The sequence below is a fragment of the Pelodiscus sinensis genome, unplaced genomic scaffold (assembly GCF_049634645.1).
Source record: "Pelodiscus sinensis isolate JC-2024 unplaced genomic scaffold, ASM4963464v1 ctg164, whole genome shotgun sequence".
Taxonomy (NCBI): Eukaryota; Metazoa; Chordata; order Testudines; family Trionychidae; genus Pelodiscus; species Pelodiscus sinensis.
This window is the reverse complement of record NW_027465863.1, coordinates 112,893-129,422: the sequence shown is the minus strand read 5'-3', so window position 1 is coordinate 129,422 and position 16,530 is coordinate 112,893. Positions and strand designations below refer to the sequence as shown.

The following is a 16,530-nucleotide window of genomic DNA, read 5'->3' as shown; positions in this document are numbered from 1 at the left end:
TCACACACACATACACACACACACAAACCCTACTCACAAACACACACACCCCAACTCTCACACACACAAACCCTACTCACACACACACACCCCAACTCTCACACATACACACACACACACACACCCCAACTCTCTCACACAAACCCTACTCACACACACACACCCCAACTCTCACACACACACACACACACACACCCCAACTCTCACACATACACACACACACACAAACCCTACTCACACCCACACACACACACCCCAACTCTCACACACACACACAAAACCTACTCACACCCACACACACACACACACACACCGACTTTCACACATACACACACACACACACAAACCCTACTCACAAACACACACACCCCAACTCTCACACACACACACACACACAAACCCTACTCACAAACACACACACCCCAACTCTCACACACACACACACACACAAACCCTACTCACAAACACACACACCCCAACTCTCACACACACACACACACACACACACCCTACTCACACACACACACCCCAACTCTCACACACACACACACACACACCCCAACTCTCACACATACACACACACACACAAACCCTACTCACACCCACACACACACACCCCAACTCTCACACACACACACAAACCCTACTCACACCCACACACACACCCCAACTCTCACACACACACACAAAACCTACTCACACCCACACACACACACACACACCGACTTTCACACATACACACACACACACACACAAACCCTACTCACAAACACACACACCCCAACTCTCACACACACACACACACAAACCCTACTCACAAACACACACACCCCAACTCTCACACACACACACACACACACACCCTACTCACACACACACACCCCAACTCTCACACACACACACACACACCCCAACTCTCTCACACACAAACCCTACTCACAAACACACACCCCAACTCTCACACACACACACACAAACCCTACTCACAAACACACACACCCCAACTCTCACACACACACACACACAAACCCTACTCACACCCACACACACACCCCAACTCTCACACACACACACAAACCCTACTCACACCCACACACACACACCGACTTTCACACATACACACACACACACACAAACCCTACTCACAAACACACACCCCCAACTCTCACACACACAAACCCTACTCACAAACACATACACACCCCGACTCACACACACCCTACTCACAAACACCCCCCCCAACTCTCTCACACACACACACACACCCCAGCTCTCTCACACACACACACAAACACAAACCCTACTCACCCCCCCAACTCTCTCACACACACAAACCCTACTCACACACACCCCCCAACTCTCTCACACACACACACAAACACAAACCCTACTCACACACACACACACACACACACACCCCAACTCACACACACAAACCCTACTCACAAACACACACACCCCCAACTCTCACACACACAAACCCTACTCACAAACACACACACCCCCAACTCTCTCACACACACACACACCCTACTCACACACACACACCCACACACCGACTTTCACACATAAACACACACACACACCAACTCTCACACACACACACACACACAAACTCTACTCACAAACACACCCCAACTCTCTCACACACACACAAACCCTACTCACACACACACACACACACACCCACCGACTCTCACACATAAACACACACACACCAACTCTCACACACACACACACAAACTCTACTCACAAACACACACCCCCAACTCACACACACACACACCCTACTCACAAACACACACCCCCGACTCTCACACATACACACACAAACCCTACTCACACACACACACCGACTTTCACACATACACACACACCCTACTCACAAACACACACACACACACACCCCGACTCATACACCCTACTCACAAACACACACACGCCAACTCTCTCACACACACACAAACACACACACCCCAACTTTCACACATACATACACACCCTACTCACAAACACACACACCCCCTCTCTCTCACACACACACACAAACCCTACTCACAAACACACGCACACCCCGACTCACACACACTCCCTACTCACACCCCCCACTCTCTCACACACACACACACACCTTACTCACATACACACACACCCTGACTCTCGCACACACACCCCGACTCACACACACACCCTACTCACAAACATACACACCTCAACTCTCCCACACACACACAAAAACCCTACTCACAAACACCCCCCAACTCTCACACACCCTACTCACAAACACACACACACACACCCTACTCACAAACACACACACACTCCAACTCTCACACACCCTACTCACAAACACCCCCCCAACTCACATACACACACACAAACCCTACTCACAAACACACACACATGCCCCCAACTCTCTCTCCCACACACACACAAAAACCCTACTCACAAACACCCCCCAACTCTCACACACCCTACTCACAAACACACACACACACCCTACTCACAAACACACACACACTCCGACTCTCACACACCCTACTCACAAACACCCCCCCAACTCACACATACATACACACAAACCCGACTCACAAACACCCCCTCCCCGACTCTCACACACACCCTACTCAAACACCTCCCCCGACTCTCACACATCCAGCAGCTCCCAAAAACAGGATACATACACCCGCATCTGTGCGCAAACTCTGCCTCTCCACCCCCCCCCCCCCTCCCCCGGTGCATTTAAAATCCCCATCAAGCTGTAAAATCCCCCATGCTCCAGTGGAGAAACTTGGTGTCCAGCCCCAGGACACCAACTGCTTCCGTGGGTCGGCCCCCAACTCACCAGCCCCCCCTGCTGCTTCCTTCCCCCCACGTCTAGCCCGGGCGCCGAGACCACTGGCCCTTTAAGCAGCTCTGCACAGGGCCCTGTGCAAGTGTGCCTGGGTGTTTTGCTGTTGAACCGGGGCCAAACGCAGGCGATTTTGTGCTTTTACCATATGATTTAAATCAAGAGTCATTTCAGGTTCCCAGCTAAATGGGGCTTATGTTCTCCATGCCAGCGCGAGTTTGGGCTTGGCGCTCCCTGCTCGGCGCGGCCTGTACCACCCCGGGGGCAGAATGCAAGCTCGTCACATCTTCCACATGGAACCCTACACCACAGCCTAATTCACAACAGCCGCCTCTGCGGCTCCAGCTCCCCCGCCCTGCGCCCCGGCCACTGGCTCTCTGGCCCACCCCCGGCCCCTTTGTTCGGGCTCCCGCGCGCTCCCCCGGGGGATCGACCCTGCCCTGGCTCGCAGCCCCTGCGAGGTGTTCGGGAGGCAAGGGCAGGGAGCAGGCAGGAGTGCCGGGGCAAAGCCTGGCTGAGCGAGCAGAGGTGAGCCGGCTCGGCACATGGTGCCACTGCCTGGCCCGGCTATAGCCCTGGCCCCGAGATGGCACAGGAATGACTGGCAGAGGAGACATGCCCATAGGCTCGGGAAGGTCTCTGAGCTTGTGCTGGGGCGTCTGCCCCATCCTGCTGCAGAGAGGAGAGGCCCTGAGGTGGCTTCTTCCTCTTCCGATGGGGGGTCCCGGTTCGCTGGGGGCTCCCCTGCTTTGAACCCCCAGGTCAGTGCAGCCAGGGGGTAAATTTGGCCCCATCACCCTGCGGCTGCCCAAAGAGCAGACGGGCTGCACCCCACATCTCTGTCCCCCAGGCCCAGGGTGCCGAGATCCAGTCTGCCCCCGAGGGTGACCCGCCTTGGCAAGTGGGGCAGGAGATGCAGGGCCCCCGGCTCAGGAGGCTGGGGACGATTGATTGTTTCACACCCACCAGAGGGCACTGCCATGAGGAAAGTGTCCGCTGCCCACAAGCTCCACGCGTGAGCTTCCCCGCAGCAGTGCCCAGCTGGGATGCCAGCACTGCGAGCTTCCCTGCAGCAGTGCCCAGCTGGGATGCCAGCACTGCGAGCTTCCCTGCAGCAGTGCCCAGCTGGGATGCCAGCACTGCGAGCTTCCCCGCAGCAGTGCCCAGCTGGGATGCCAGCACTGCGAGCTTCCCCGCAGCAGTGCCCAGCTGGGATGCCAGCACTGCGAGCTTCCCTGCAGCAGTGCCTTGACCTGACTAGCATGCCCCACCACTGCAGGCCCTAGAGGCATCCCAGCCTCCCCGAACAGGCCTATGCCCACATCACACTGAGGCGCTAGGATGGTGTCGGGTGCCTTTAAGAATCCAAGAGCTGGCTGGCCCACGGCTCCGTTCCCCTGCTGCGGAAGCCCCTGCCAAGTGGCCTGTGCAGCGAGAGCCATGAGATCTCAAGCGAGCCACTCACGGAAGGGCTCCGTTTCCGTAAGCTTTTCCATATGCGAGGGCCTCTCGGCGCCCGCGTTCCAAAAATAAACGTGCTGTCAGGCCAAGGTGTCCAGCCCCTGGAAACCAGCGCGAGAACCAGCTCGCAGAGACCCCTCTGCAGACCGGGGGCCCCCGCTTTCTCGCCAGGCTCTGGGCTGGGCCCTGCGGTGCTGTGGGGATCGCAGGTTACAGCCACTCAGCGGCAGCCTCCAATACGTCCCGAGTTTGCCGTTCTCAGCCGGAACGCAGTGGGGTCAGGCTCAGGGGCTCTGGCTTCGTCCACCCGCAGCACGGGAGCGAGCCCAGCCCAGAAAGGTTTCTCTGCGCGTCTGAGGGGAGTCGAGGCGTGTAGCCAACCCAGGCCGTGGGTGGGGGTCTTGAGATGGGCTTTGACTGGCCAAGGCTGACTGTGCCTGGGGTCACTTATCCCAGCCTCTTGGAGCGGAGCGGGTAGAATCCAGGTCAGCTGCGGCCCGATCTGCCCTATTCGGCCTTTGGGGTCAGGTCCGCCAGAGGAGCCTGGGCTGGGATGTCCAGGGAGGCCCAGCGGCCGGAGCCGGAGCCGGAGCCCTGCTCAAACCCCGGGCAGAGCCTCCTGCTCTACTTTTTGGTAACGGAAAAAGAGCGACATGGATTTTCCGCGCTCCCAAGGGATCGGACGCAAACATCCCCAGCCAGAAGCTGCGCTCCAGCCCAGAGCCCGGCGTGGAAACCAGCCCGCACCTGAGCATAGTGCAGCCTGGGGGACAGGGCCAGCACCCTCTGCACAAGCACGGAGCCAGGGTGAGGACCCCGGCCAGCTCCCCAGCAGCAGCTCTGGGAAAGAGGCACCTTGCAGGAGCTGGGCACAAGAGCGCAGAGCCATGGCGCTCTTCCCCTTTCTGGCCAGCAACCTCCTCTGGGCATCTAGCGGAACTTTGGACGGGCCAGATGGGTCCGGGAGGGCTCCGTGGTGGCCCAGGAACAGCCCTGAACTCAGGGTCCCACCCAGCACGCGGGGCAGGGGGTCCGAGCCCTTGGAGGGCCGTGTCGCCGGAGCAGCTGGTTCTAAGCAGCGCCCAGTGTTGTGTGAACAGGTGGGGGCAGCCCAGGGGGGCAAGGGACCAACACGGCCTGGAGCAGTGGGGCTCAAGGGGGCTGGGGGTCAGGTCACTCGCACCAGCTAACAGACACAGATGGGGTCAGCTGTACATGGAGGCTGATGTGTTTCCCACTGCGGCTGGACACAGCCACTCTCCAGCAGGGACAGGGCAGAGCCAGTCCACTGGCACCCAGAGACCCTATGGCGATTGGGAAGCCATGCACAGAAACCGGCAGGGCCAGGACCAGAACCCCTGTCTCCGCAGCCTAATCTAGGGCCCCAGCCACCAGGCCATGTGGATCATCTTGGGTTTTAGTCTGTCTAGGACCCCCCACTCCATACTATGGTGTCCAAATACCTCAGACTTCAAAGGATTTCTCCTTCCAAGCCCTGCATAAGGCAGGGCCTAGCAGGGCTGTTCTCCCCATTTTACAGAGGGGGAAACTGAGGCTCAGAGCAGCGATGACGCAGATCCTCAGTGGTGCCCAAATACTCTGAAGCCAGGCCTTGGGCTGGTGCCCGTCCTTCCTCTCTGCTCTAGGTCAGCTCCTGGGCCTGTTATCCCCACAGGATTGCTGCCAGTTATTGCGATGTGCCCATGACCCACATTTGCCCGCGCCGCACCCTCCCCATCAGGACGCTGGCAGCGCTGTGGTGGAGGTGGAGCACGGCACATTCCAGCCTAACCCCCTTGCCACGGCATCCTCCAAAAATATTTCCCCTCTAGGGTTTGCGAGCCGTTCCAGCTTGCAGGGGGGGAGGCTGGCTGGAATCCACTGAGCTGGGCCTCCTTTGGGTTTGTGGGTTGGTGTTTTTTGTTTTTTAAAAAAGCTACTTGAAGGTGGGAAAATAAACACAGATCTTCCCGACAAACCGTTCCCGGCCTGAGAGACAAGACTGAGACTGTCACGGGGGTGTGGGTGGCCGGGGAAGCAGGCTGGGGGCAGAGCAGGTGTGAGCCGTGGGGAAAGGTCTCTGTAAGGGAGAGGTGGGCATTAGAGAGGAGATGTGGGACTGGCATCCTGGACTTGTGAGTTCAGGCCCTGATTCTGGAAGGACGGCTGTCTAGCGATTGGGGCAGGAGGTGGGGGGTGTCTCTGGGTAAGTTGGTGAGGGTGTGTTGAAGTTGGCTGTGTGTGTGTGGATGTGTCACTGTGTGTGGCTGTGGGGTTGGTGTGTGCATGTGTGTTGATCTGTGTGGCGTGTTTGCTGATGAGTCTGTGTTGAGGTTGGGGTTAGTGTGTGTGATGTGTGTGTGTGCTGGGAAAGGTGGGTGTGCATATGGTGTGGGTCTCTTGGACTTGTGTGTGTTTGCTGGGGATGATGTAGTGTGTCTGTGTGGATCTGAGTATGTGTTCGGTGTGGGTGTGTGAGTATGTGAGTGTGTGTGTAGGGAGGGGGGTGTTTGCTGGGGGTGATGTAGTGTGTGTGTGTGTTCGCTGTGGGGGTGTGTGTAGGGAGGGGGGTGTTTGCTGGGGGTGATGTAGTGTGTGTGTGTGTTCGCTGTGGGGGTGTGTGTAGGGAGGGGGTGTTTGCTGGGGGTGATGTAGTGTGCGCATGTGTTCGCTGTGGGGGGGTGTGTGTGTGTGTATGTATGTGTAGGGAGGGGGGTGTTTGCTGGGGGTGATGTAGTGTGTGTGTGGAGCTGTGGGGGTGTGTGTAGGGAGGGGGTGTTTGCTGGGGTGATGTAGTGTGCGTGTGTGTTCGCTGTGTGTGTGTAGGGAGGGGGGTGTTTGCTGGGGGTGGTGTAGGGAGGGGGGTGTTTGCTGGGGGTGATGTAGTGTGTGTGTGTTCGCTGTGTGTGTGTGTGTGTTCGCTGTGTGTGTGTGTGTGTGTGTAGGGAGGGGGTGTTTGCTGGGGTGATGTAGTGTGTGTGTGTTCGCTGTGTGTGTGTGTGTGTGTGTAGGGAGGGGGTGTTTGCTGGGGTGATGTAGTGTGTGTGTGTGTTCGCTGTGGGGGTGTGTAGGGAGGGGGTGTTTGCTGGGGGTGATGTTGTGTGTTCGCTGTGGGGGTGTGTGTAGGGAGGGGGGTGTTTGCTGGGGGTGATGTAGTGTGTGTGTGTGTTCGCTGTGTGTGTGTGTGTGTAGGGAGGGGGTGTTTGCTGGGGGTGATGTTGTGTGTGTTCGCTGTGGGGGTGTGTGTAGGGAGGGGGGTGTTTGCTGGGGGTGATGTAGTGTGTGTGTGTTCGCTGGGGTGATGTAGTGTGTGTGTGTTCGCTGTGGGGGTGTGTGTGTAGGGGGGGTGTTTGCTGGGGGTGATGTAGTGTGTGTGTGGAGCTGTGTGTGTGTGTGTGTGTGTGTTCGCTGTGTGTGTGTGTGTGTGTAGGGGGGTGTTTGCTGGGGGTGATGTAGTGTGTGTGTGTTCGCTGTGTGTGTGTGTGTGTGTAGGGAGGGGGTGTTTGCTGGGGGTGATGTAGGGTGTGTGTGTAGCTGTGTGTGTGTGTGTGTGTAGCTGTGTGTGTGTGTGTGTGTAGGGGGGTGTTTGCTGGGGGTGATGTAGGGTGTGTGTTCGCTGTGGGGGTGTGTGTAGGGGGTGCCCATGTGGATGTTGCATTCTGTCTGGGGGGGCTGTAACTTTTTTCCGTACCTGCAGCAGCCACGCCAGGCCGGCTCCCTCGGCCGGGGCTGAGCACGGCGGGGGCGGAGCCAGAACCCGCTCGCCAGTCCCCGGTGGGAACCAAACCCACAGGCTTAGGCAACAAAAACAGACCAGCCCCGTGGAGTTTCCTGGGCCAAGCACCTGGGTGCAGGCAGGTTCCTCCCCGACTGGCAGCACCACATTCCTGAGCACAGCCACAGCCGCACCCCCCCCCGCCCGGGATCCCGGCTGCACCCGCCACACGCCCGGCCCCCAGCTTAGGGCCAGCAGCCCAGCCCCAACCCGGCCCGCTCTGGGGGCGGGGCCCTGAGCGGCTGCGGGGCTTGTACCCTCCGCGGGCAGGGCTGCCGGGAAAGCCAGGCCGAGAAGGCAGCAGCCAGCGCCCGCACTCTGGGGCTCGGTCGGACTCCCCAGGGGACAGAGGGTGGCGTGGGCTGCGCCTGGCCGACATGGCTCAGTAACACCCCAGCTAGGGTTGCCAGGTGTCTGGTATTGACCCGCACAGTCCGGGATTTTCGCCTCCTGTCCACTAAAAAAATTCAGAAAATACCGACGGGGAGTCCTGTGGCACCTTCTAGACTAACTGCAGTGTAGGAGCATGAGCTTTCGTGGGCAAAGCCCCACTTCGTCAGGTGCACGTACATCTATGAGGTGCCACAGGACTCCTCGTCGCTTTTGCGGATTCAGACTAACACGGCTACCCCTCGGATACTCAGAAAATACCGGACACCTAAAATGTGCGCACGGTACTTTCTGATTTTTCCCCGGCCAGGAGGTGAAAATTCCAGACTGTCGGGCTCAATACGGAGGCAGCCTGGCAACCCCGTAGTGTTTACGGGGTTCCGCAGGGAAGCTGTCTGGCCCGGCGCAGGGAGGCAAGATGGCGGGTGGCCGCCAGCTGCCTGTTAGGGCCAAAAAGCCTCACCACATGGTTTTTAAAGGGGCCATGGTGGGTTTTTTCCCCCTCAACAAACTTTTTCCTGGCGTCGTGTTGTTGCATATTTTTTCTGAAACCATCTGGCAACCCTAACCCCAGGCCAGAGCTCTGGCCCTGATCCTGCTTGGGCAGGCAGCAGGGGCTGTTCTTTTCCTGCCCGTCCCCGCAGCAGGCCAAGTCCCCCCCGCCAGCACCGTCCCCATGGCCCAGAGCTGCAAGCGAGTTGCTCTGCACGGCGGACGCAGGCCCTGAGTCGGGGGCTGGCGTGGCAGGGCCAGCCTGGCTCAGCAGAGAGGGCCCTCATGAATCCACAACACAGTGCACATGGCAAACGCACAAGGCCAGAGGCCTGACCCACATCCAGGAGCTGCCCCACAAAGGTTCACTGCCCCCGGAGGTAAGGAGGGCCTCAGAGCGTGACCGTGTGGGGACCAGCATAGCCACACCAGGACAGCTACACGGGTGAGACCCGGCCCAGTATGGACCCAGTTAGAGCAGACAAAGAGGCTTCGACCTGCCTCCACACAAATGGACAGGCGCAGTCACTACACTGATTCCTAAATGGCTGTAATTAAAAAGGTACCAAAGCAGCATGTAGCCTAAATCCCACAGCCCTCAGGATGACAGTCATCCGTGGTGGGGAAACTGAGTCAGAGAGAGACTAGGTGATTTAGCCAAGGCCACAGAGTGAGTCAGTAGCAAAGCTGGGACTAGCTCCCAGTCCTGCTTTCTGGATGGCCCTTCTCCAACCACAGCACCCTCCCCAAGCACAGGATCCAGATGTCCCAGTCCCCCCACTCTCCAGCCACAAGAGAACACTCCCTTCCCCATGCCATGCAGAGCCTACTCTTCTGCTCTCACCACTAGGCCACATTCCCATCGCCACTTTGTCCATCTGGAGAACCGGGAGAATTCTCCCCATGGAGCAGGTCAGACACACCCGGGAGCCCCTCGGACGGGAGACGCTCCCCTCAGCATTTGCACAGAAGCCTGGGCCCACGCCAAGCAGCCAGAACCAGCTCAGCACCTGGAGCCAGCCGGGGACGGAGAGGGGCTCCGACTGGAGGCGCATCTCAGAGCTCAGGGCCTGTTGTGCAGAGCGAGACCCGGTCCCTGCCCCCGCCAGCTCAGCACCTGCCTAGACAGAGGGGCAGGGAACGAGCCCAGATCTGCTGAGTCCCAACCCAGTGCTCTTGCCACTAGACAACACTGCCGTGACCTCGAGCTCCAAACAGCCCCGAGCCGGACCCCCAGCGCTTGCTGCTGCCCAGCTCCATGGAGGCAGAAGAACGTAACCTAGGAGCGGCCAGACGGTCAGGCCAACGGTCCATCCAGCCCAGCGCCAGGTGCCCCAGAGGGAGGCAACAGAAACAGGGAACCCGCCCGTCACCCACCTCCGGAGAGACGGAGGCTGGGGACGCCGCCCTGGCTAATAGCCAAGGGGGACCGACCAATGGGGGGCGGAGGGCGCCTGGTGAGCACGGCCTCCTGGGGAGGGGCTGGGGTCCGTCTGCCCACGGGGGGCTTGAGGAGCAGGGGCTGGGTTTGGCCTTGGCGTGTTTCTCCCTGCGCCTGTGCTGAGGGGCCTCCCAGCCCAGCCGCGGAACAAAGCCCCATTTACAGCCTCCGCGCACGGCTGGGGAAGGTATTTCCATCCAAGCCTCTTTCCATGACCGAATTAGCTCCTTAAAAACCCAGCCCGGCTAGCAAGCCAGGGCCTGTCTCCCAGCCAGCCGGGCGGCTGCGCACGCCCCCTCCCCCAGCCCGGGAGGAACTTCCACCGACATCTGGCTCCTCCGGCAGCCCGGGGGTGGGCAGGGGCTGGAACAGGCTTGTTCCTGCAGGCGGGGGCAGGGGGCAGGAGGCAGGGGAGGCGATAGCGCCCTGGCGGGGGCTGGGAGCCACTAAGGCAATAGCACCCTGGCAGGAGGCGGGGGCAGGAAGACGCTAGCGCCCTGGCAGGCAGATCCTGGAGACACAAGCCTGGGCTTAGCATCCAGGGTGGCCGCGGCTGCTCACTGGCCGGGGGACGGAGCCAGCACCAGGCACCAGGCGAGGCCCCTGCCCGACCTCGGCAGCTCCTGGCCTGTTGCCCTCAGTGCCAGTTTCTGGTGCGACTCAGCCAGTGCCCAGGGAGCTGCAGTGGCAGGCAGGAGACATGTCCCTCGCCCCCTGGCGCCGGTACCAGGGCACTCCCCTTGGCGCTGGGAGCAGGGCAGGGCTCTGGGCGTGGGACCCAGGCAGTCTCCAAGCACCAGGGCACCCTGAGCTCACGGCGTCTCCCTGCCCTGGTCTCTCCAAGCACTGCCGGTCCATTACGGGCCTCACAGCCCTCCTGGGAAGGGCTCAGTGCCAGGAAACTGAGGCAGCCACAAAGGCAGCAGCTCCCACAGCAAATCAGAGCAGAGTTGGGAAAAGAACCCCCCACCCCTGCCCCCCCTCTGAGCTAAAAACAGAACCAAGGGGGAAGGGGTCTGCCCCCTTGCTGGGCCCAGCCTCTCTGTTGCCAGTCCCATGCTCCTGCAGAGCCACCATCGTGCAGGGGTGGGGTGGGGGCTCGCTTGGATTCCCCCCCCCCCGCATGCCCACACCACGTCCTGCAGTGGGCCTGGGGGCAGGGATGGCGAGGCCTGGCTGGAGCCTGCACGCTGGGCGGGGTGGGAGCTGTGAGCTGGCGTGGGAACGGGGCAGCAGCTCCCTGGGCGTGGGCAGCCGCCTTCCACAAATGAGAACACCTGGCGAGGGGAGAAACAGGCTCATCCCCTGGGGTGTCATTATCCCAGGGTGACAGGCAGGGAAACTGAGGCATGGAGCAAGGAAAAGGGGGGCTCTCCCAGGTCAGGAATAGAACCCAGGTCTCCTGGCTGCTAGGCCAGCGCCCCTCTCTGTGGGCACCCACTGAGCGGTGACAAGCTAGCAATGAGGGCACCGGCCCTTCCTGGGGTCTAGTTCCAGCTCTGCCGGTGGCCTGGGGTGAGCTCCTCCCCCTTGCGTGGCTCTGCGGGGTCCCCAGGGCAGGAAGTGGCTCTCGTGGGGCAGCGCCTGGCGTGCGGGTAGAGGAGACGGTCCTGGCTGGCAGGGGGGAGCGAGGGCAGCAGGTCTGCCCAGGGGCAGGGAAGAGCAGCACGGGGTCACACCCAGCTGTGGGCCTCGGTGCCCCAGGGGCTCTCTGAAGGCTGGGAGGAGGCAAACAGAAGTGGGTAGGTCTCCATTCACACCTGGGTGTCACTGAACTGAACCCTCTTCCCCGTCGCGCAGGCCAACCGCAGCCCAGGGAGCAAGCCCCAGCTGGCAGGGATGGCTCCGTGCTGAGACCCCCCCAGCCTGGCTCTTAACAGCCCTGGGTTCAAGCCCTGCTCTACCACATGCTCCTGCATGTCCTTGGTCATGTCACTTAGCCTCTCTGTGCCTTGCTGTAGAAGGGGACACACCCTGCCAGCCGGGAGAGGGGGATTGTGGGGCACGCGGGTGCCATGAGGAGACCTGGGAAAGGAGTAGTGAAGAGGTGACTCCCCCCCCAACTCAGAGGGTGTTCTGCATCCTTGGATGCCACTCGAAACCTGCCAGCCACTGCGAGGAGCCACAGCACCAACTGCTCCCTGGCCCTACCCCAGAGCAGGGTCCCCTTGTGCCAGACACAGGGTCAGAGATTGTCCCTGCCCTGAGGGAGCCTCCCAGTCCTGACAGATGAGAGGGCAGGGCAGGGACAGGATCCCCTGTGTGCTAGTGCAGCGTTCTACCCACTAGGCCACACTTCTGCTGGTACCTTTGCTCAGCAGGGGGCCATGCGCCCTTCAAGGGCAGGCTAGTGAGATGGTGCCGTGCATATTCAGGGCCTGAGGCAGGAGTTCAGCTGCTGGAAAACTGATGCCCATGCTGCCCTGGCACGGTCCCTAGTGCCAGCACCTCAGACTGCCCTCGGAGCCAGGCTGATCTGCCTGCTCACGTGCCAGCTGCAGCGAGAGACCCTGGGCATCCGGGGGGGGGGGGGGGGGGGGACTCAGAGCCCACCCAGGAGCTGCCTTTCCCTAACGCCCTGCATGCAAACCCATCGCACCCCCAGTGGGCACCGTGGAACCAAGAACCCACAACCTTGAGCACTAGCACACGTGCCTAGCTGGGCTGTGATCAGTGCAGTGGGACCCTCCTAGCAACAGGACACAGCCTTCCCACCTGAGCAAAGGAGGAATCCCCCTCGGCCCTGAACAGCAGGCAGCCTATGACCCATGGTGGGTCCACTGTGATTTCAGCCAGTAGAGGGCAAGGGTGAGCTTGCACGTGTACTCACGCTCGCAGCCACGCCTCCTTCCTGGGAACTTGCACCGCTCTGCCTGGGTCCCTGGCCCGGTTCCCCGTGAGTCCATCCTGTCTCCCGTGCCATTTCAGTCACTTCATTCCCACTCGCAAATCTGCCGGCAGTGTCAAACGGCTGCCGTGTCCCACCCCAGAAGTGGCTGCATCTTCTTGCCCGGTGCAATTCTAGCCCCCGAAGCCCTGGGACATACCACGTTGGTGAGCTGGGCTCCCCCCCCTCGGCGCAAAGGCAGTCGATGGCAGGACGCCGGGGCACGGCAGAGCCTAGCGGGCCGGGGTGAGACCAAGTACGGCATCAGCTGAACACTGCCCCAGGGCTGGAGCTCACCCTGCCTGCAGGGATTTCACATGGTGAGCCAGAGGCGGGGGGTTCAGGTAATCGGTGCCACATCCCATGCCACCCCCAGTCAGAACAACGTGTCACCCCTACAGAGAGCTCTCCCAGCTGGGTACATGCAATCACCCCCATTTTACAGAGGGGAAACTGAGGCACAGAGTAATAAGGCAACTGACTCAAGGTTACCCAGTGGGTGTCCTGAGCCTGACCCTCCCTCTCCAACCACTCCCAGAGCGGGGAACAGAACCACAAATCCTGCCTCCCACTCCCCCCATCTAACCCACTGGCACCTGCTCCCCACCCAGAGCTGGAGAGAGAGAGAGAACCCAGGAGTCCCGTTCCCCCTGTTCTAGCCACACTGCCGCGCCCGCTTCCTCGAGCACGTTGGTACCTTCTACGTCCAGCCCCGCAGCCGAATGCCCCGCGACACCAGGTGTCCTTGTCCAGGCCAGCTGATGAGAAGACACCTGCCGCTTGCTTCTCGAGGGCGGGGGGTGCAGAGACCCAAAGGGGCCCAGTGCTCTCTGGGACACTGCTCAGCTCAGCCGTAGGGGCAGCCCCTGGGCCTGGGCCTGGGGTCTGAGAGTCGTGCTGGGTGTTTCTCGCTGGGGCACAAGCAGCGAAGAGGCTGCAGCGGGGACTTGGCTCCAGGGTCTGCTCCCGAAGCCGATGGGGAGGGAAGACTGTAAACGGACCCTGGCCAGCAAGGACGCAGGTAGGGCTGGGGCAGGGGCTAGCGTTCGGGGCAGCCCCTTCTGGGGCAGCGCTAGCTCCTGGGAGCCCCAGCGACAGGTCAGAGCTCAGGGGTGGACTGGAACGGGGGAGCCGCTGCTGGGGGGCGGGTGCAATTTGGAGCTAGAACTTTCTTCTTGCCCATCCCCAGCCCCGACCATCATCCACAGGCACCAGAATACCTTTGCAAATGGGTGGATTGAGCCTCATGCCCTCCCCTAGGGGCCAGCGTCCCGGTGTGGAAACTGAGGCATGCAGGGCCTTGGCCCAGGATCATGGACCGAGCTGGAGCAGAGCCCAGGTGCCCTGCCTCCCCAGCGCTGTAATTTGTACCCGAGGCAAATATGAACGATGCAACCCCTCCCCCCGTCACGCTCTTTACTTTTGCAGCTTATTATTTTTACTTATTGTGTCTTGGCGCCCCGATTATGCTGCGCCCAGGGCAAGCTGCCCACTTGTGCCACCCTTGTTACGGCCCTGTGCCTCCCAGCCTCACCTCTGGGACGACACCCCCTCCCAGAGGGGGGGTAGAACCCAGACATCCTGACACCCCCACACCTCTGCCCGCCCCCCCTCCCCTCACCAGTAAGGATCCCAGGGGCCTAGTGCCAGGCATGGATCATGCCAGCCCTGTGAGGAGCGGACCAGCTAGCAGAATCCCAGGGACCCCGGCGTCTGCCCCCCTCCAAGCCCCACTTGCCTCCAGCCCCCCATCAGGAAGAGCGCACACCCCAGACTCAGCTGCCTCTTCGCAAAAGCCACCCCCAAGCCAAGCGCTGGCTCTGAGCCAGGTGCCCTCCTTCCCCAGAGGGCACCCAATGCCCTCAGGCTGGAGGGCAGCATGGCCAGGGGCTCTCTGTGCCCTAGAGAAGCAGAGGCATCTGGAGCTGAGAGATTCCCATGCAACAAGGGGACCGAATGCTAATGGGAGCTGGGTGTCTAATTCCCCTAGTCAGCCTGGCACGCTCAGCTGGCTGCGCCCACGGCCGTGCCCCTCTTGCAGCTCAGCCACCTGCAGGGGCTTGGCCTGGGACCCTGGCAAGGCATCGCTTGAGGGGAAGCCAAGGACAATGAGTCTTTACATGCAGCTCACCTCTGCCGAGGCCCGCAGGCCAGACCGCCAGCCGGTCTACCTCCCTGCCCCCCAGCACCGATCCCTGGCTGGGCCCCGCCGCCGGAGACCGGCTCCGTGGTGGGCATCTCGATCCGGGCCAGGAGGCCGGCTGGGCACTGGGAGCAGAGGGACGCCGAGGCAGAGCCCACGTACAGTGCCTAGCACAGCGCAGACCCCGTCTGAACAGGGCCCAGGCAACAGCCGACAGACAGAGGTGTGGCCGGACAGACCGGCTGGGGAGCACGACTGAGCTGTGAGTCCAGGGAGGGGGGGCTGAGAGTGGGGTGAGCGCGCTGAGGGGGACAGTAAGGGGGAGGCCCATCTCCACAGCGCCCCCTCTGTGCCGCTTCTGGGCCTGCGCAGCGAGCGCCCCCCATCTCCCTCCCTACATTCCCAGTGCCCCAGGAGAAGGCAGAAAGGAGCCTTCCCCAAACCCCATCTAGCCCCAGGGCCCTGTCCCCCCCCATGGGAGCCATGTGCCACCCACGCAGCCGACCTAGGGAACCAGCGCCCGGGCCCAAACATCTCAGCTCCGGCCACCGTGCCCCCTGGTGCCCACCCCATCATGCACGCCCCCGAGGGCTGGCGGGAATTGGCCGGGGGAGGGGGCATAAGGAGGGACCCTCCTCAAAGGCACCCAGCGAATTTCCCCCTCCTTTCCGAAGCAGGATGGAGGGAAAAGCCCCTTTCACCTCCCTGCCCCCCAGCTCCAATCTAGCGGAGAATGGTAAAGGATACCCCCCCACTTGGCCACAGCCCCCTGCCCCAACCCGGAAGCACAGACCTTCCCTGAGTGACACCCCCCCGCCGGGGCACAACCTGCCCACACCCCTTCGGCCCCTGGGGGCTGGTACAAGGCGGGGGCTACAAGGAGCCTGCATTCCACAGCCACAGACCGGAGCTGGGGGGGGAAGGGCAAGCGGAGGGGGTGATGGCAGAGACCAGCTGCGAGATTCTGCAGAGCCTGCCTGAGCACACCTGGGGTGAGACGCATCTGCCCTGCCTCCCTCCCGAGACTCCCCTCCACCGTAAGCACCCCCCTGCCCACGGACCCCACTTCCCTCCCCTGCGTACCCACCCC

At 61.2% G+C, this 16,530-nt stretch overlaps 1 protein-coding gene across 1 annotated transcript in view; it reads right to left on the bottom strand.

Moving 5' to 3' along the window:
- RARG (retinoic acid receptor gamma) overlaps window positions 1-15,627 on the bottom strand; it is a 67,729-nt gene extending 52,102 nt beyond the window's left edge. The window contains exon 1 of the mRNA XM_075915754.1: window positions 15,429-15,627. Within this exon, the coding sequence (XP_075771869.1) occupies window positions 15,429-15,535 (107 nt within the window). The 5' untranslated portion in view covers window positions 15,536-15,627. The remainder of the gene's footprint in view (window positions 1-15,428) is intronic.
- Between the last annotated feature and the right edge of the window lie 903 nt (window positions 15,628-16,530).